The sequence below is a fragment of the Gracilinanus agilis genome, chromosome 5, assembly GCF_016433145.1.
Source record: "Gracilinanus agilis isolate LMUSP501 chromosome 5, AgileGrace, whole genome shotgun sequence".
NCBI classification, from domain to species: Eukaryota; Metazoa; Chordata; class Mammalia; order Didelphimorphia; family Didelphidae; genus Gracilinanus; species Gracilinanus agilis.
The window spans coordinates 14,681,064-14,700,810 of record NC_058134.1 but is presented as its reverse complement, the minus strand read 5'-3'; the positions used below and the strand labels follow the sequence as shown (position 1 = coordinate 14,700,810).

General features: G+C 48.9%; 1 protein-coding gene across 1 annotated transcript in view; it reads left to right on the top strand.

The window, feature by feature from the left end:
* The window catches only part of IGF2BP3 (insulin like growth factor 2 mRNA binding protein 3), a 101,854-nt gene that overhangs the window by 66,196 nt on the left and 15,911 nt on the right, over positions 1-19,747 (top strand). The window contains exons 6-13 of the mRNA XM_044678857.1: positions 50-113; positions 6,793-7,080; positions 11,197-11,331; positions 14,001-14,054; positions 14,158-14,280; positions 15,697-15,708; positions 16,348-16,504; positions 18,583-18,717. Of these exons, the coding sequence (XP_044534792.1) occupies positions 50-113; positions 6,793-7,080; positions 11,197-11,331; positions 14,001-14,054; positions 14,158-14,280; positions 15,697-15,708; positions 16,348-16,504; positions 18,583-18,717 (968 nt within the window). The remainder of the gene's footprint in view (positions 1-49; positions 114-6,792; positions 7,081-11,196; positions 11,332-14,000; positions 14,055-14,157; positions 14,281-15,696; positions 15,709-16,347; positions 16,505-18,582; positions 18,718-19,747) is intronic.

Below are 19,747 nucleotides of genomic sequence, written 5' to 3'. Positions count from 1 at the left end.
GAAAGGAAAATTAATTTTTTTGTTCTTGTGTATTTTTCTCGTTCTGTAGTGAACACTGATACTGAGACTGCTGTGGTCAATGTAACCTACAGCTGCAAGGAGCAGGCTAGACTGTAAGTATTCTGTGTCACTTCATTCTATACCTTGATTCCTGATGGCAATCAAGTCATCTTGCTCTAGTGACACCATTAATGTGGGTCGGAGGGAGGGCGCTGGATGCTAGGGCTGATGATGCCCAACGACACTGAGGCTGCCCTCTCTGCCAATGCCCTTGGCTTTCTCCTGAAAGTTCATGGGTGGGTGGAAATATCAATTGACATTGGTCACATTGTCTTCGCATTTTTAACTGAAAGACGTGGATAGGTAATTCTGTGAAATTGCAGGGATGCTGGGCCACAGGATAGCCAGATGAGATTACCAGAAGCTCCTCTGTTTCTCTAACTGGTACCACCAAGACGATATTATTGTATATATTTTCTCTGTGTGTATATAGTATATATTATGTATATTAAATAGTGTGTATATATATATATGTATTTTATAAAATGTATGATTTATTCTTTGTTAAATGTTATCAGAGCTTTTGACTTTAATTATGATGAATACCAAATGGAAGTCTGCCATTTTGTTAAGTTTCTCTTCATTTAAGAAATGGTTGCCTGTATTCTTGACAGTTGGATTTGTTCCATGAATTGAAATGTATTTATTCCAAGGACCTCATTTTCTCTTCCTCCCTTCCCACCCTCTGCCCCTCAGCCAGCCAGACACACAAATGATAGCTACACAGATCTAGGCACAAATGGAATGAGCAGAGCCACTGACCGATGGATTGGTTGCCATCATCGACAGAGAGTGTGGTGGTTGTGAGGTCCAACATGGCCTCAAGGAGGAACTCCCTGCTTCCTCTAGTTCTTCCTAAGCTAAAGGCTTAATTGCAGATCCGTTCATCACTTGGGTGATGTTGGAATGGTCTCTTTCTTACTCTAGGTCTCGGTTTCCCCCCCTCCCTTCCTCCTCCTGTAAAATGAGGTGGTTAAACTCGGTGACCTCTGATATTCCTTCCAGCTCCAAATTTATGATTCTATGATCAAACCCAGAGAAATTATCCTGTTGAGACTTGCCTTATAGGTGTGTTGGGCTGGCTGGATTTATTGTAATAATTTCCAGGAAAACAGCCATCCCAAGTGGCCCCGTTGACACAAAAATATAAATCATTGTGGCTGGTGGTTGTGTTACAAGCGACAGATGCCTCGATGGTCCCGAGCTCGAGTTTGATCCTTCACCTACAATCTTTTGCCCTACCAGGATCTCGCCAACATATAGCCTCGAGGGCCCCTAGATTATGAAAGCCGTACTAATATTTACAAAGTCACAGGTCATTAGAACGGCAGGCACTGCACTACTCTATAAAAAGACAAGGAGGCTAACAAGCTGAAGTTGGCTGACCCTCAAGCCCAGAGAGAGAGCATACATAACAAATCACAGACCTACCGAAGAAAGGAAATGAGGCAGATGTGTCATTGTCATTGTCTCCCCTCCGCAGGGAGCAGGCTAAATGTGGAAAACAAATGCAAACACGGACTACATCTGAGACCTTGAGAAGCTAGTTTTGCTTCTACAGACCTCAGTTTCCTCACTGATAAAAATGAGATGGTTGGATCCACCTGAAATCCCTTCTAGCTTTAAATCTGATTTGCACACCAGCAAGGGGTCTTATCCTTTCCCCTTCCCCTTCCACTATCTCCAATGGAAATCTCTGTAGGAGATTAAGAAGGGTAGATGCATAACAGAGACCAGAAGAAGGTAGTTTTTTACATGAGAGCCAATATCAGGAAAGGCCAGAACAGGAGACTATAAAATGGCCTTGGCACCCTTCAGAGTGTCCAGTTCAAGGGCTACCTCCTATGGGAGGCCCTTCCTGAGGCCTTTCTCCCATATTACTTAAAACATTCTTGTATTTAGTTTAAATTTGCTCCTGGCTACACCTTGTTTCCTTCAAAAGATTACAAGCTTTTTTGAGGGTGGAGACTCTCTTTTTTTTTTCTTGCTCTATATATCTCCAGTACCTTTGTATAGTGTGGTGTAGGGGCTTTAAAAGATTCCTTGGCAGAATTGGTGCGTCACAATGGAAAGTCAGTCAGGGGACCTGGGTTCAAATCCCATTCCTTCACTGCCTGGAAGATCATTTGGGATATCATTTAAACCTCCCTGGGCCTCAAGTTAAGAGGAATTAAGGAGCTTAGCTGCTTTTAAAGGCACTCCTGGCTCTAAATCTCTGATCCTGTGAGTGGGCGCCATTTTATAAGAAGGGAAGAGTCGAGGGTTTCCCCATACTTCAGACTTGATGACATATACCTTAGGGGACACAGGCTGTTGCTTGACACTGCCTTAGATTAGAGAAGTGTCGGGGGACCCTGAGAAGTCAATGGTAACCAGAAAAAGAGAAATGCTGTGCTCTTCAATAAAGGGAGCAGGAGAGTCACCCCACTAGCCCTTCTCTATTGTTGTAATTGTTACTGAGGGAGTTTAAAATAAATTGAAATCTATTCTCCCACTTTTCCCTTAACAACTCTTTGAGGGTAGGTGCTGTTATCAACCCATTTTACAGATGAGGAAACTGAATCTCAAAAGATGTTCAATGATTCGCTCAAGCTCACGTAGCTAGTAAGTGTTGGTGGTAGGAACTGAAACCAGATGGGCTCATTAGTCCATACTGCAGTTGTAGCTAACGAATAGCACCTGATCTGACAATGCTAGGAGCTCACCCCAAAGGCACTGTTTCAGACCCTCACACCTGCACAAGACGCAGCAGTTTTCTATGACCAGAACTAGGAATGTGTTGAAAGAAAGTCCCATTAATGAGAGAAGAGCGATACCATTTTCATCTAGCCAGATCTGTTCCCTTTAACATCAGTAATCCCCACAGATGGACATCATGGGGACGACGGGAGTCCGTGCTTCTGTCCCCTCTTGGCTGCTGTGTCTATAGTTCTTCCCTTGATCCTGGTAGAGGCCAGCTGTAGGATGAGTCAAGCCCTGCTAATTCAGCTCAGTCTGAATACACAGAATTCAGCCCCTCCTGAGTGCTAGGCGCCAGCGGCTAGTTCCATCCTCAAAGACCTTCCTTTCCATACACTCGGGTCTGGGAGCCAGACTAAGTCACTTTATCTAGTGCCTCGTTTCCCTCCTGGGGAGGCTCACCTACACAGGCTCCGAGACCTCTTTCTGCTCTGAAAGGTGCAGTTTTCTACCAGAATGTTAAAAAAAAATTAAGAACCAAACCCATGGCCTTCCTCCTGTAACTGAGGGCTGGGGAGCAGGGAGTGAGGTCACTGGAAAGCAGGTGGATGGCCATTCTTGCCTCCTCCTCGGCTGCTGTCCCTACCTCACAGGGCTGTTGTGAGGGACAGAAGCCCCGTGTGAATGGTAATCAGTGGAAGGGGAGCCCAATGGCATCCTTTTCTCTATGGGTCAATGTCTTGCCTCACTTGATGTGCTTGGAAAAGTCACATGATGGTCCTCCAGAGCTGACGACTAACATTCCCCGGCACGGCACGGCAGCAGATCTTGCTAAGTACCTTAACCGAAACCTGACTTGCCAAACTTGAGTTTCAGTGATTTCCTTCCCATTCAGAAACTCAGCGTCAGCCTTTGACTTCTAAGCCCACGTTGGCCCGTGCATGCTCCCTTTGGGCCACCGTGGAATCCCGGAGGCAGGGTCTCTCTTTGGGTCTGCTTTGGGTACTTCAGAAGCAGCTTATTGATCGCTGGTGCTCGCTTGCACAGAATCCTCCCCTGGGCTAGAGACTTCTTCTAACCTAAGAGCATTATGGCTATTTCTAGGGGGCCTTTGGGTGGGAGGGAGGAAGAGAAGCAGTGTCCTGTCCCTGGAGTTTATGGCTCCCGGAACCGGTTTGACCCTTTATTTTTGGATACTGGCCGGCCCAGAGTGCTTTCAGAACCGAGTTCTACATCATTCCAGAACATGAGCCGATTTTTCTTTCCTCCAAAAAGAAAAATCTTTTTCAAACAGGCACACAATAAGATTTGAAACAAAATGGGACGCATTGAGCCCGTATTTCTTGGCGCTGCCATGCCTTCCTCAGGCCAGTCCCTCCCTGAGTCCTGGGTTGCCGTGTGAATAGCTGTTTGCTCACCTAGCTCAGGAGATGTTGTAGAAAGGATGCCTGTTCGGACTCGGCTTGGAACAGACAGCTGCTTTTGTCCCTGATTTTCAGCTTTGGAATCCTGTGATTTCATGATAAATATGCTTTCTCCTTCATCTAGCCTGGCAGAAGGGCCTCGTTTTTACCTACGAAGGTTGATCCGAGCCATATTTATCTTTATGTGTGTGTATGTGTGTTTGCATGTTTCTACACGCACACACACACGCACACATATATGTAATTTTGGGAATACTCATCATTTTGCTTGGAATCGACTCGGCCTCAGAGGACCAAGGCTGGTGAAGCAAGCAGTGCCCACCTTCGTGGTTGGGAGTAGCGTAGCGTAGGGCGATGGTCCGGCCTCCCTGACCGTCCGTAAAGTACCTCCCAGAGAAATGCCTTTATGTACCATTTCCTTCCTAGCCTCTCTTCCAAAGAGGGCTCGATGCTCTTCGGAGCGTGGATGGCCGACTAGTCCAAACGCCGTCCCTCTCGCTCCTGACTCGCCCGTCTGAGTGACTCTTACGGTCCTTCAGACACCTTAGCGTTGGCATGGCACCGGCCACAAGAGCGCTTCGCCGAGGCGGAGGGAGGACCAGTTGTTCTCTGAGGAGAAACTGAAGCCAGTGGCATAGCTGGTGGTGAGGGCAGGAGGAGGGGGCGCTCTCTGGGCCCGTCCAGCTGGATGTGCATGCCACCTTTGCTTGCTTTCGGGGACCCCCCTTTCTGAGATGCATGTTTCTGACGGCTGCCCAGCAAAGGGCCGATGGGCGCTAGTGACCCTTTCACACTTCACCTTCTTGTTCTAAGGGAAATATTTAGCCTCTAGGATTTAGTAAGCCCAGCACCAGGGTCAGCCGCCTGGAGGATGCCGCCGCCGTCTCGATCCCCTTCTTGCCTCTGCTCTACTTTGCCCCGTTGGGCCTTCTGGTATAAGTCCAAGGCCCAGCTCGGCAGAGTACATCAGCGGGAAGACCCGTCCCCCTGGAGCTCCTCGGAACACCTTCGGAAGACATCGCGCGTCTCCATCTAGGGCTTAATGTCATCGCTTTGTTGTGATTGTCCGGTTGGCCTGGTTCTAGAGAGAAAGAGGAGCCTCGCGGTGGGGTAGAGGGAGAAGTGGCTGGGAGCCGGGGAGTTCGTGTCTCGAGGCAGACTCCTGTCTTCGAGCCTCCAAATCCTAGGCAGAGCGCGTGTTGACTCGCGTTGGCAGAGGGTGTTTCCTCACCTGGGATTTCTCTCTACCATACCAGGGAAATCACAGGTCCAGGCCTTCGTCTTATCTCTGGGTGAAATATAACAAATAAAAATCTTTGTCCTAATGGTGTCACAGAGGAAAATGAACCGTGGGGGAGGTCGCTGCATGACATTGCACGAAGCCTTGCTTGGATTCTCTGTTGGCGCCACACTGTCAGGTTTTGGGCAAAGTAGATCGGAGTTTCCTGTTTGTTTTTTGTCTATCTGTGTTGTGGTGGGAGGAATATTTCAAGTGCTTCATCCTACCTGCCTTTTTCCCTATCTGTCATCCTGGAAAATGGCACAGAAATGTCTTTTCTCAGATGTGTAAATTATAGAAAATAGATGAAGTTTCGAGAAAGTTAAGAGAGAGAAGCCAGAGTAAGGGTGAGGGGCCAATTCCCACCTACTGGCTCCTCTAAAGGCTCCCATTACCCACTCCTTCTGCCTTAATTTCCTGGCTCTTCCTCAGTTGTGCTGGCCGGGACAATCACTGGTGTTGAATCTGAGAGAGGACCTGTAGGATAGACTCAGTCTTTCATTTGACGCACTTCGATGTTAGCAAGTAGAGAAATTCTCCCTTGGTGTCCGAAGCGTATTTTCTCAGGGAGATCTTTGACCTCCTACCCTCAGTTCTTCCCCTCCTAGATTGCCTGTGGGCTTTAGAGCTCTTTCCAGGTTTGGGCAACCTAAGCTCTGCCCCAGAGCACCCAAATGCAGAGGCTCCATACAGAAAGGTAGCATGTATGCACCATTAGCATGGAAACAACTGATCTTAACTGAAATCAAATGTACCCCCTAGGACAGTCATTCATCTCTCTTAGTGACCATAGAATTTTAACGTGGATTACAAAGTGAATTTGCTAGTATGCCGTGTCCTGCCCAAATTGCTCATTCTTCTGCTGGGCTCTCATAGCCTGAGGTAGGAATGCACAGAGGTGGCCAGCAAGGCTTGCATTACCCCATCCGGGGATGGACGGACTCTGTGTCTCATCCCAAGACTAGTCCAGAGTGTTTAGCGACAGGTTTTTCCTAGGGTCCAGTTTGCTTTTTCCAGTCCCTGTGATTTATGTTGGCATTTCCCTAAGGACCAGAGGATTGTTTGTAGCTGCTTTGGTAGAGGGAGCTTTTGAATCCCAGTTCCCTGGCACTATGGATGTGAGCACTTGGAGTAATTCATGCCCGTGTTTCCTGTTAGCCATCATCCTTGTCCCATCCCCTCCCCTTCCAGCCATTTTGTTCCGGTTAACTTTTGTGGGCTGCTGGCTTGCTTGTCTCTCTTGTAAAGTTCACAACAAAAAGCCTAGAGGTTTTGGATCTTTGACCATTAAACTTAATGTTTGGCTTGTCTTTTCTTTCTCTTCCTCATTCCCATTTGTTGGTGTCTCAGTGCCATTGAGAAGCTGAATGGCTTTCAGCTGGAGGGGTACACCCTGAAAGTTGCCTACATCCCGGATGAGTTGGCCGACCTGCCCATGCCGCACTCTCCAGTCATGTCGAACCGCCGTGGTTACGGCCACAGGGGATCCCAGAGACAGGGGTCCCCCGGAGGAGCTTCAGGGCAGAACCACCAGAATGATGTTCCCCTCCGTATGCTGGTTCCCACCCAGTTTGTTGGAGCGATCATTGGGAAAGAAGGTGCCACCATTCGGAACATCACCAAGCAGACCCAGTCTAAGTAAGTGGCGTGTGGCGTGTGGCGGGGCCGTTTCAGGAGTTTTCATGTGTGTTCCATTGAATCACACCAGTGGGGGTGGGCGGGAAGAGTGCCCCCAGCACTTCTCATCTCTTTTCTGAGGATCGTCTCTTATTAGTGTCTCTGGCTTGGCTTTATGGAGTCCTCCAACTCCAACGTTGATCTCAAAGGGAACTGCAGAAGAGTTCTCCTTCCCCTTCTAACTGAAATGCACAGAAAATCTTATTTTGCCAGCAAACTTCCTCTCTTCTGCCTTGGGCCCCAGCAGCCACAAGTCAAAGATTCCAGTGGTCTCCTGGGCACCCCATTGTTTTCTTGACTTCCTCCTTGGAGGTTTCCCAGGGTGACCTGGCCTGGGCCTTTTCTCTCTTCTAGCTCTTTTCAGGAGCCAGTCTTCCACCTACACCTCAGCTTCCTTCATGGAATTTGGTGGGCCTTAGAAATGCCCTTTTCAGGCCTTGGTGCCCAGGGGCCTGCATTTATCCAAAGTAGAAACCAGCAAGAGCAACTTTTCCAAGTAGTCTCCATGTTGCTTCTTGTCAACTGTTGGAAATGTAAACTATTTAGCTGTTTTGAAGGCATGTAATTAAAGGAGAGGAAAATGGAGTTCTAGGCAAGCTATTGAAACCCCCCCCTTTTACAGATCGTAAGTTGCTTGCTCAGTTCTAGATAACGCGGCTCGATAAAATGACATTATGTGGTGTGTGTAAGAGCCTAAATTCCTGGGGAAGAGAGAAATGATTTGCGAGGCGATCTCTGTCCCACCATATTTTCCAGGAGGACATTCCTAGGACTCACTTACTGACTCAGAAAGGTGAAGGGGGGCACCTTTGTGTTGGCCAGCCAGAGTCACTAGACCCAGAGGTGGCAGGGTGGTTGGAAATAACAGCCATGAAAACATTCGAGTTTATGAAATCGCCTTTAAATTGAAAATGAAAAACGAGCAGATTTTCGGGGAGCTCAGCGGGGCTTATCACAGGCATCTTGCTCTAAAAGTAGAACTTAAAGCAGCCTCCCTCCCCCTTCCCTGATAGCTCCGGGACTGGTAACTGACTGGATGTGTCCAGATGCTTTCTAGCCAACAGAGAGTAGGGAAAAAGTAGCTGTCCTTGGTAGCGGATCAGGCTTACCTCTTCCATGGCATTCTTGTAGCAGGATGGGGATCTTCCAACAGTTTTCACTGGTCTGCTTCATCAGAGAGTGAGGTGCTGGGTACACAGAATTCATGCTCGGTTTTGTGGACTTAAGTTAGGTTGCACTGACCAGTGTGAACCTGCCGTCCTTGTTCTGAGGAGGAAGGGACAGATTTCCTTGGATAAAAGCTAGAATGGGAGGGATGGGGAGGCTAGAAGTTAGTAGGGGGGAGGGGTGGTAAGAGGACCCTCCCCCCGAAATTTTTTTTTGCAGAAGGTGAGAATGCTTTGCCTATGTGCAGACTCATGTGGCACTGGTACCAGCTGATGGCCAAAATCTAATAGAAAGCAGGCATGGTCATGGGAGGGATGGGAGCCTGTAACCAAGAGCTTAGCTAAGCCCTAATGCTTCTCCTAGGGTCCCACCAGCCTCTTGACCCATTTGTTATCTCTTCCTTTCCCCACTCCCCATCCCCATCCAGCTTTATTTTTCAGAGCGTGCTGTATTTCTTAACTCATTACAGTAACTTTCTAGCTGGTTTCCCCTGCTTTACATATGCCAAGTTTGGGTGTTTCTTGTAAGATGGATCACCCATTCATTTACCAGATGGGGCAAAGCTGTGGACTCTGGTCCACCTGATTTTAATTCTGGTTTGTTCCATCAAATGCTGTGCTGATCCCTGCCAATGGATTTCATGACCTTTGGCTACTGAAAGGAATCCTTATTGGATTGGGCACACTTTCTGAAGTGGCCCGAGGGGGCTGCCCTCCTCAGCACAGCAACATCTTGGCACCACCCTCCCCCAAGCGATCTGATGTTTAATCGCTAAAGGAGTAAAGAGGATGGGGATAGATGGAAAGAGAAGACCATTGGCATCTCTTTCCAATAAGAGACATTTGGAGAAATAACAGCTCTGGAGAATAATGGAAGCAGTGGGAATAGGGATCCTACTGGACCCTATCCAGGGCTTCTTCCTTCCCAATGGCTATTCTTGTTGGAGGCAAGATTCTCTTGATTTCTGTAGAGCCCCAGTTGGCCATCCTGTTCAATGAGAGAAAACCAGTGACAGAGCTTTGGTTTGCATTGGCTGCTGCGCTATTGCTATCTGTTTTTTTGGCAGGGAGGGTGGGGTGCAGGACTGCCTCTGATGCATCCTCCCATTATCCCCAAAGGGCATGGCCTGAACTAGTACTAGGACCCAAGCTGGTCTTGGTAGAGCCTGCCCAAATGCTGCCAGCCTAAGAGAAGAAGGGAGATGAGGACATTTGGCCTCCCCCAGAGGATATAATGCATTTGGGGATAAAATGAAGAATGTGGCTGGCGTATACATTTCCCAGCCACTTGAGTACCGTGAGGTGGAAGAGAGTATGTCCAGATTTCACCACCTCCTCTGGGGCTGTCCCATCGTATGAGATGGGAGGTGATACTCTGACCTTGTCCCTGCATTCAGGAGACTTCTCTGAGTAGAAGGGTGAAGAAGGGCAGCAAGGGAGCCTGGGCTTTGCTGAGCTATTCCCCACTCCCTTTTGCTTAAGGGAGCTCCAAGTGGGGTACAGGAGGAAACAAGGAGGCAGTGGGATCTGGCGGAAAGAGGACCGGAGTCTGATTTCCCAGATCAGAATCTCAGATCCACCTGCTTACCTGGGTGAGTCTGGGCAGCTCCAATCTCTCCAGGGTCCAGTTTCCTCATCCGTAAAAGAAGGTGATTAGCTTAGCGCTTGGAGGCCCCGTCCGGCTCTGGATCTGTAAAGCACCAATTGTAGCCATCCGAGCCTTGGCGCGGCGCCGACAGCAACATACACGTTTTGCAATCCCAAGGAGAATTTTGCCGAGACAGTGCCTTTACCCTTCAGCTGCTCCCCATCCCTTCCAAAACCCCCTTGCCATGCCCCTGTGAGGGCAGGGGCACCCTCCTTTCATGCCCCCCCCAGGCTTTTCAGGGACTGCTTGGATGGTAGCTGCTGCCTGTGCCTAACGCCCTAGAGAGCTGTTGTCTGTGGTGGTGGTGGTGGGAAGGACTCTCTCAGAGATATGGTCAAGGTAAAGACTCGGGTGTGGCATGATGGGTGGGGAGACACCTGAACGCCGAGGTGGGGAGGGGAGGGGCTTGTGTAAGCCCTTGTCTTGTACCCAGGGACAGCGCTCTGGGCCTCTATTCTGAGTTTTCCTCTCGAGTAGTGGCCCTTTCTGCTACGGAGACCACAAACCCCTTAACATTTTTGTGTGTATGTGCGTGTGCTTGGAATTGGGTAATTTTGATGATAACCTGAGAAACGTTCACACTAAATGCATGGTCAACTCTTGATCATCTGCCCTGAGAGGGGGAGAACACTGGCACGATCACCGTGGGACAGTGGAAAGAACACTGTATTTGGAGACCCAGGACCTGGATTCAAATTCTGCTTTTGCAACGTCCTACCTGTATGACCTTGGGCAAGTCACCTTCACTGCTCTGGGTCCCAGTTTCTTCACCCCCTAAGAATGAGGGAGTTGGACTAGAGGGCCTCAGAGGTTCCTTCTAGATCGTCCCAAATCCATGATCCTTTAATGCGCAATTCCTTCCTGTCTGCCTCTGGTTGACACTGTCAGACTGGCGGGCAGCAGATTGCTTTCGCACTGGCATTTGGCTGGAATGATGATGACAATAAATTTGCAATCCTTGAGCACCCACCGACCAATGGGCAGCACTGAAAGATGGCCCAGAAACATTTTAGATTGTCGACGGAAGTTCTGCTGGGATTCAGATTCACATGAAGAGGTCAACAGAAATGGAGAGATGCCCCATGGGGATAATCAAGAGTTGACACTTTGGTGGGGGGAGTGACTTGCCCCACTCTTTGCCCCCACTTGGTTTGACTCAGAAATCGGAGGGGGGAGGCTTGTGAGGCTAGACCAGCCCAGGAAGATGGGCTCTGTAGAGGCTGACCTTCTCCCCTCTTCTTTTTCCCCTGTTCCCCATGAAAGAATTGATATTCACCGCAAGGAAAATGCAGGGGCATCTGAGAAGCCGATCACCATTCATGCTTCCCCTGAAGGCTGTTCTACCGCTTGCAAGATTATCATGGAGATCATGCAGAAGGAGGCCCAGGATACGAAATTGTGAGTAAAGGGAGGAGTCCCCCGTTTGCTGGGGCTTTCTTTTGGGTCTTGTTGAAACCAAATGCTGCTGGAGTGCTAAGGAAGAAAGGGGAGCCCGAGGCCACAAGAGCCACCAACAGCCTTAGCCGTGGGAGACAAAAAGTCTTTCTGGCACCTCTCTTGGCTTGGTGGGGAAACCGAGGTCTCTCTGTCCGGGCAGTGCCTTCTAGTTAGCACTCCTGGAAAGGTCCACGTTTCCCCCCCCAGGTCCAACGTGGTTTTGTTTCTGTAATGGCTCCTTGTCTCCAGTGGCATCCCCCTAAGGCAAGATGTGTGCTCCAATCTCCTGAACTTTTGGGGAGATGATTTGTGGATCTGGGCAGGAAGAGCTGTTTAGCTCAGTTCTAGAACTTTTGCTGCCTCAAAGATTAGTCTAGCTGGGCAGGAGAACCAGGTTTTGGTGGCAACTCGGCTACCCACAGAGTTGAGGGTTTGCCTTGCACCTAGTGAATAGGACACTGCGCATGAGGTCAGAGAGCTCTGAATTCAGATCCTGCCTCTGACACGTGCTACCTGTGAAATGATGAGCCAGTCTGTTCTCTGAGCCCTTGTTTGCCCATCTGTAAAATGGGGCTGACGACCATCCCGGCAAGTAGCTCCCTGCCAGGGTTATTTGGCTCACGTGAGAGCATGCATCTATGCTCTCTGCAGCCCTGGAAGTGCTCCAGGAATGCCATCATTCAGCATTTCCCCAAACAGCCATCATGTACTAGGAGAGGGAGGAAATGGGACCAGCAAGGTTTTGAGCCTCTCGGAAGGGTGGTCGTGCTTGTGTCTCTTACGTTTTAGACACTGGCAGGCAGTCCCGAGGACTGAGAAACTGTAAGAGGCTTCGGCCAGGGCAGAAGAGCTCCCTCACTGGCCCGTTGGCACTGACGGGTTTTGTGATCTTTGGTTTGGAAGCTCATATGCCAGGAGGGCGTTTGTATGATGCTCCAGCTCTAGCCAAAGGGATGTACCTCCCTTCTATGTCTCCCACAACTACTGAGTGGGGGAAAAGAGTATCTCTTCCCCCTTGCAGTCATGTCAGTGCACAGCGTCCCCCTGATTTCTCCGTTTCAAAGAAGTCCGTCTTAAAATGTCATTCTCTTTTCCACAAGCCACAAAGCCACTGGGGGCTTAGAGACACCGTACTGTTAACTTGCTTATTAATGCTGTCTTTTCTGCTTTGTTTTCATAGCTAGGGATCATGACTTGGTTTTCTGCACAGTAAATGGGCACTCTTGCCCGCAGGTGACCAAAATCTCGTTTGATCTCTTACATGGTCAGAAGGCGTCTGAATGCTGCAACCTTTGCTTTCCTTTCCTAACCCATCTCTCTGCCATGACTGTCAGCCACTTCCAAATCTGATTTCTCTAAAAATTAATTGGCCTGGTCCATGCTAGCATCGGGGAGGCAGAAGTGTCGAGCAGGATGCTCCCTTGTCGGGGCAACGGGCACCCCCTTTAGATCTAGCTGACGCTACCTCCAGCAGCCATTTGGGGCAGGAATGAAGAGGAAAAGAGACATTCCGCTGTATTTCGCCAGTCTCTCTTGAGCTCGTTTCTTTCTTGGCCTCCTATATCTTTGCCTTTCAGTCTCTGGCCTTGATGCCTGCCAACCGCACGAGAAAAGAAGAGTGAAATAACTCATTTGGAGATGAGAAGAATTCTCCAAATTGCTCGGGAGCTTCAGTGTTCCTGCCCCAGTTTTATTTATTTATTTTACTGCTCTTTCTGTTCAAAGAGAATGTCCTATGATTAAATCTCTTTGCTGGGATTCAGGAGAAACCCTGGGAGGAAGCAGCCACCATTAGCCCTGGAGATTGCTGCTTTGGGGCCAGTGCCTGGGGTGGTCAGAATAATAGAAAGAGGGACTAACTGACTGAGAGTCACCCACTAATCACCCCAATTCCTCTGATCTGCTCTGTCTCAATCTGTGCTCTTCATTTTCTGTGGTGTCCACAATTAGTGGCTTGGAGCTTGTGGGGAGCTCTTGCTCTCACTCCCCTCTAGGGGAAGTGGGGATGCGATCAAGGGCCTTTCGTGCTAATATATAGAATCTTGTGGGATGACATAAAGACCAAACATACATACCCTGGAGACGATGAGCACATTTACCCAAGGAAGGAGCACGCTTAAGGCAAGGGGCCCATTTGACAGGCGACTGGCCGCCTTAATGAGGATTTTCCGTAGCCCAGAGTAGCACCAAACAACATTTTTCTCTCAAAAATCCCATGTAAAGCGAGAGTCGCTGTTTCAGAGGCTGTCATGCTATTATTCCTCAGCCTGGCATCTGAAAGCAGCGTTGCCTTTCCCTTGTGGGCTGAAGGTTGTACAAGATGCTGTTGATCTCTGGGGTGAGGGAGCAGGAGGTTTGGGCCAAGGCTTTCCATCGAACAAGGTTGTTGGACTTGTTCGTTGATATCATTATTTTTTAAAGTGGTCCTTGGTCTCTATGACAGAGCTCTTTAGAGAACATCTCATCCGGCTCATGGCTGTTTTTTAGATCAGAAAGCTGAATCCCAGAGAGGGGAAGGGAATGCGCAGGACTCAGCTCTTCAGCAGCAGTACTGGGGATAAAAGTCAAGTCTCAAGTCCCAATCCAGTACGATGACCTCTAATTATAAATTATTCCTCTATTTCTAACAGGCGCTTCCATGGTATTTCATCTCGGACCGGGCTTAATGCATTGCCTCGCACATAGTAGGCACTCAAATGTTTGCTGAAATGAGTGAATATTATTTCTTTTAATTAAAATTTCCCCTCCCCCCCTGCCTTGAGTTTCTGATGTGTTTCGGTCTTGCAGCACCGACGAAATTCCTTTGAAGATTTTGGCCCATAACAACTTTGTTGGCCGACTGATTGGAAAGGAAGGAAGGAACCTGAAGAAAATCGAGCAGGATACTGATACAAAGATCACCATCTCCCCGTAAGTATTGCACTAGCTTAAGGTTCTGACTCGCCTTTCTTTGAATGCTATGGGGAGCCCAAGCCACTACTAACATTTTATTCAGCAGAGCCTACTCCGTTCGAGTTGCTATTCTCCTGTGTCCTGTCTGTGTACCTCAATATGTTCACTCTCATTCTTCCAAATCATCCATCACCCACAAGCATAGATCCTTCTGGAGCCCCCATCGGAAGTGGCGTAGCTGTTTCCAGTGGAGGAGCAAGAAGGATTAAATGTTGAGTTTCCATGTTGGTTAAGAGGGTTGTTAAACAACATGGCTTGCAGTAGTAGCAAGAAGACTGGATTTGGAGGCTGAGGACCTGCACTCAAATTTGTCTGCAAGTTACCGCCTGTGTGACTTTGGACAAATAAGCTCCCCTCTCTGGGTCTCAGTTTCTTCAGGTGGAAAAGGAGAGGTTTAGACGCCATGGATCCCTAAAGCTCCTTCCAGCCCTACATTGTCTAGTCGTATAATAACTTCTCTGGCTCTTTTTGCCTGCAAGATGTCAAATAGAAAATCAAGAGCTGTTTTTTTTTTTAATTGTTTTTTTTGGGGGGGGGTGGGGGAAGGGAATACACGAAGGCTTTTGCCTCAATGTCAAGGAAATAACCGATAACTCATGTATCTCTGCAGTTTCTTGGCTTTCCCCCCCTCCTATGAGATCTCTCTCCCAACTCCTCTCTGCTTTAGACAATTGTTTGAGACTCAGAGAGGTTAAACAGTTTGTCCATAGTCACTCAGCCAGTAAACCATTGGAAATATGGGTCTTGAACTCATGTATTCCCAACTTCAAGTCCTATCTTCTGTCTGCTACACCAGGCTGTCTCTGCAAAATAAATAGATGTGAAATTCAAGAGCAAACTGGTTTGCCATGACAGCCCTTCCTTCTCCAGTGAAGTGGTTTTCTAGGAAGCTGCGAGAGAACATATGAAAATGGCAGATAGCAGGAGGGCAAAAGTTGGCATAGCACGGCCTCTGCGGAGAAGGCAAAGATCGAGGTTGACCTTCCTAGCGAGGCTGAGAAATACTAAATATTAACACCTAAGCAACCTAGGCTATTGAGCAGAATTCCGGGGTTTATCCAGTAGTAAAAGCCTTTAAAGATTTAGGAGTCCCATTTCCCATAGCCATCTGCTTCCCTCTCCACCATCATTTTTAACGTATGTCTAAGGGGCTTGAGTTGGAGTTTTCTGAGGGCCTCGGCCGTGTCGGGGAGCTTGCGAGAGTGGGAGTGGGGAGAGGAAACCATGCTCCATCAGAACCCCTAGTTGAGCTTCTGCGTTCCCAGCATGACTGCCGTACCCCATTGAATGTTGTATCTTAATGGTGTCTGAATGATCTAGTCCATGTCTGAGCCATCACAGCTGATGATTTTGATTTTGGTTTCTCGTTTGAAGTTGTTGGTTAAGGTAGGTTGTTGAAGACTTGGCTACACCTAAGCTTCCTGTCTTTGCAAGTGGTGAGTGCTTCCTCCTTGTTGGATGGCCCCGCAAACATTGCCCTGGAAAAATGTAAACACCGGATATCTCCATCTGAACTGTACGTTATTTAAAGATTAAGTGCTCTCCTGTCCGGAATTGCCCTAGTCTTTTCTTCAGAGCGTAAGACTGGAGCTAAAGGTGTTCACGGGGCCCTGCTTGACGCTCCTCTCGGCTGCGTGCGCTCCTCTACCTCGAGAAGCCTGTTGCCTTGCCTTTCCACTGTCAAATGACGAGTAGACGTGACTTCAGCTTAAATGGTGGATCTCTGAACGCCATTTAAAGTTGGCTTTAAAACTGAGCTGCAGTTAAGAGACCAGTTTTCTTCAGGATGCTGCGAAGACAAGCGTTCTCTCGCCTTCTTCTTTCTCTGACATTTCTCTCCTTCTCGCTTCTTGGCTAATTCCTCTTATGTTTGACCACCCGCTTTTAGCTTTTACCAGCTACCACGGTGGGGTTTGTAATCGCCATTTGTGCCTACATGGGAATTAACTGTCTTTTCCTAATTCTTTCTTTCTTTCTTTCTCTCTTTCTCTTCCTTTGTGTGTGTTTTTTTTCTCCACTCTACAGACTGCAGGAGTTGACTCTGTATAACCCAGAGCGTACCATCACTGTTAAAGGTAGCATTGAGACTTGTGGAAAGGCCGAGGAAGAGATCATGAAGAAAATAAGGGAGTCTTATGAGAGTGATCTCAGTGCTATGAATGTGAGTTCTGAAATACTGGAGGTGATTAAGATTTTTTTTTCCCCCCTCCCCTTCTTTTTCTTTCTTTTCTGCATTGCTTTGGAGAGGAGGGTGGCCATTAGGGATGGAATACTTGAAGAAAGAGTTTCTTTTATTATAGAATTGATTGCATTGCATTCATGTGGGTTTGCTAGGAGAAAGAGGATGTGCTTGCTAGTGATCGGACAGTATGAAAGGGATTTGGGGGTAGTTTAAAAGTGAAGGTCCCCGCTTCTTACATCTCGGGAAAACGGAAGATTTCCGATGGACAAAGCCCTCTGTCTATAATGAAACACAGGTGGTACCCGAGCAGACCCATAGGAAGGGACAAGAAATGATAGGTTAGAGGCCTTCAAGGCTTAGGGATTCAGCTCTGGAAGGTGGATGGCAGCCTCACTTTGCCTGATATTTCTAAACAAAATCCAAGGAGCAATGGTTAAGGAATGATGCTTCCTGTTGGGATCAGTATTCAAGTAAAAGGGATGAAATTAGCCTTTGAAAAACTCCCTCAGGAAGAGAAAAATTGGATCTAGACCCAAACTCAAGACTCGGGAGTCGCTTCAGCATCTCTCCTGATAACTCTTTTAACAGCTTCGTTTAAACTGCCTTCTTGGCTGTGCCCTTAACTTAAAAACGTGGCTTCTCACTTTTAATCTTTTCTCCTCTTCAGAGTCTCTGCATATGTCTTAGGAGCTCACTTTAACCTTGAAGCAGCCCTGGGAAACAGGGCCAGAGGGATCCCTCCTTATTCGACAGCGAGGCCACAGGAGGCCAATCAGCTGATTCCAAAAGCCTAGAATGTTTGTTTTTCCCCTTTTAAAGAAAACCCAAAACACAGTTCCCCCCTTGCTGCGTAGCCATTGCCGAATAAAGCTCCGGTTCTGTATTAAACCCGCTATCAGAATGGGGGCCACAGCGTTGGGGTGGCGTAGATTCTCTAGCTTTCTCCAGGCATCGGTCCTCGTCCTTGTCACCTTCCTCATGACCAGACCTGAGAGCTGGCCTGAGAGAAAGACGATGCCTTTTACTGTGGTGTGGGGCCAGTTTAGGAGACTGAACAGGCTTCTCTGGACCAAGACTGTCCCCCGTTTTCCAGTGTAGGTGCCCACTGCAGGTTCTAAGATGGCCCGCTTGCCCTGAGCTAGGGCATGCGATACCTCTGGAAGTAGCGCCTCAGAGGGTGAGGAGCGGCAAGGCTCGGGGGCTTCAGGGGAAGGCCAGGAGGAAGGGGAGGCTGATGAGGGTGAAGATAGGAGAAGGTTTTGGTGTTAGTACAGATCACCGCTTGTCAGGAATTGTCCAAGGGGAGCTGCTTGGAAGCAAGTCTAGTCTCCAGGCGATTTTTTTAAAGATAAGGGTAATTTTATTCTTGGCTTTCTTTCTTTTCACTCCACCCTTCCCCTCTCTTCCCTCCCTCACCCCTTTTCTAAACAGACTAATTCTCTCCCTTCTGTGTCCTTCCCCTTCCCCCCTCCCCCAAAGAGAGAGAAGAAAAGAATAGCGATGGCAATGTTAGGGAGGGCGTGTGTGGGGGGGTCTTTCCTTCTGAAGGTCTCAAGATGCATGAAACTCTTTATTAGGCCTCGCTTCAATCTGTCTCATTCCTTTCTTGGCCATCCCGCATTTCCTGGCTCCGTAGATCTGGTTTGGGCCTCAGTGGAAGAGCATCGCCCATTGGCAGCACCAAGAGTTTATAAGTGATTTGGTCTGTATTGAGTGAGAGCCCCCCGTGGGTAGAACCGTGGATCGGGTGGTCCAGGGCCCTGTGCCAGAAGGGGAGGCCACGGTCCCCGCTGCCCCGGGCAGCCTCCCATCCACCTTGGGGAGCCCGAGCAGGTGAAAGAGATTAATGCAGCCCACAGGAGACAAGCAAGTGCAAAGTCCCCCTTCCCTGCTGGTGTGAGGGGCTGCTCAGGTGATGCTTGGACATGTGAATGCCAAAGAATCGTCGTTCTTATTTTTGAGAGTGTGAGAGAGCGAGTGAGAGAGCTTTGGGTTCTGTTCCTAAGTGTCGTCTCGTGTGATGGAGCTTGCCGTTGGACCTGTTTGTCATAACCTCCGTAACCTTCCTACCCTTGCAGCTTCAAGCCCACTTACTTCCCGGATTAAACCTGAATGCCCTGGGTCTGTTCCCAGCCTCTACTTCTGGGATACCCTCCCCCTCTACTCTGGGGGTTCCTTCGGCTGCAGCCGCTACTAACTACCTGCCATACGGGGTAAGCTTTTGGTTCGGGGCCGGATAACATGAGCGAGGCAGTCTAGGAGGGTGTGTGGCAGGGTCTTTGGCGCCCTTGCTGTACCCGCTGCCCCTGTGGAAGGCCACTGGCAGTAGGGAGCTGGGGAGGTGGGCTGGGGAGGAGGAGGTGCCCGAGGAGCCCGGCCAGCCCGAGAGGCAGCAGCTACTCTTCTCCCCCCCCCCCCCCGGCTGAACCCCGGGGCCCCTTGGCCGAGGCCCTCCAGCCCCTTCCCCGGGGAGCTACGGTGTGTCTCCCGCTGATGGTTTGCCAGCACCTAGCATGGAGCCTTGCACATAGTATTTGTCTAATAGCCGCTGGTCGGGTGGATTTGGGGAGTGTCCGTCAATGGTGTCTCCTTGACAAGAGTAACCTCACTAACTCGAATGTTGAGATCGACTCAACAATAACAAACCGTAGGGCCTGGTTTCCTTCCTCCCTTTAGGAAAATCAGGAGCCTCTTGGACACTTTTCTTTTTCCTTTTGGCATCCAGTCAGACTTTTTCCTTCAGGGTGTTCTTTGTTGGATTTGAGGGGAGTTTTCCTAGTTGATTCGTGTGCGTCCTGGCCAGGATTTAAAGGACGTGCTCTCTGGGCCCTCCCCATATGAGGAGGTGCCCAGGGTAGGTCCTGAACGTTCACAGCTTTACCCTAGACCTAGGCTCCCCACCGAGCGCTGTCTGAATTGGGATTGCCTGTTTGGAAAGTCTGTGTCATTTGGGGAGTTTTAGGAGAAGCCCCTGTTGTGGGTTTGGCCAATTCTTTGGATCCCTTGGCTTCTTAAATGGCTCCATCTTTATGGGTTTCCTGCCCCAACCCAAGTACCAGAACGGTTTGATGCTCAATTCTTCTAGAAATCAAATGTCCAAATGGTAGCCATGCTCTAATTCTTGTCAGCCTCTCTCATGGGACTTTGGGAGTCTTCTTTGGTGCAATGGTAGGAGGAAAGAGTGACTGCTCTCTTCCATGTTCTCCCTAAAAGTCTTTGCCCCAACTTATTTTTGTCTACTTC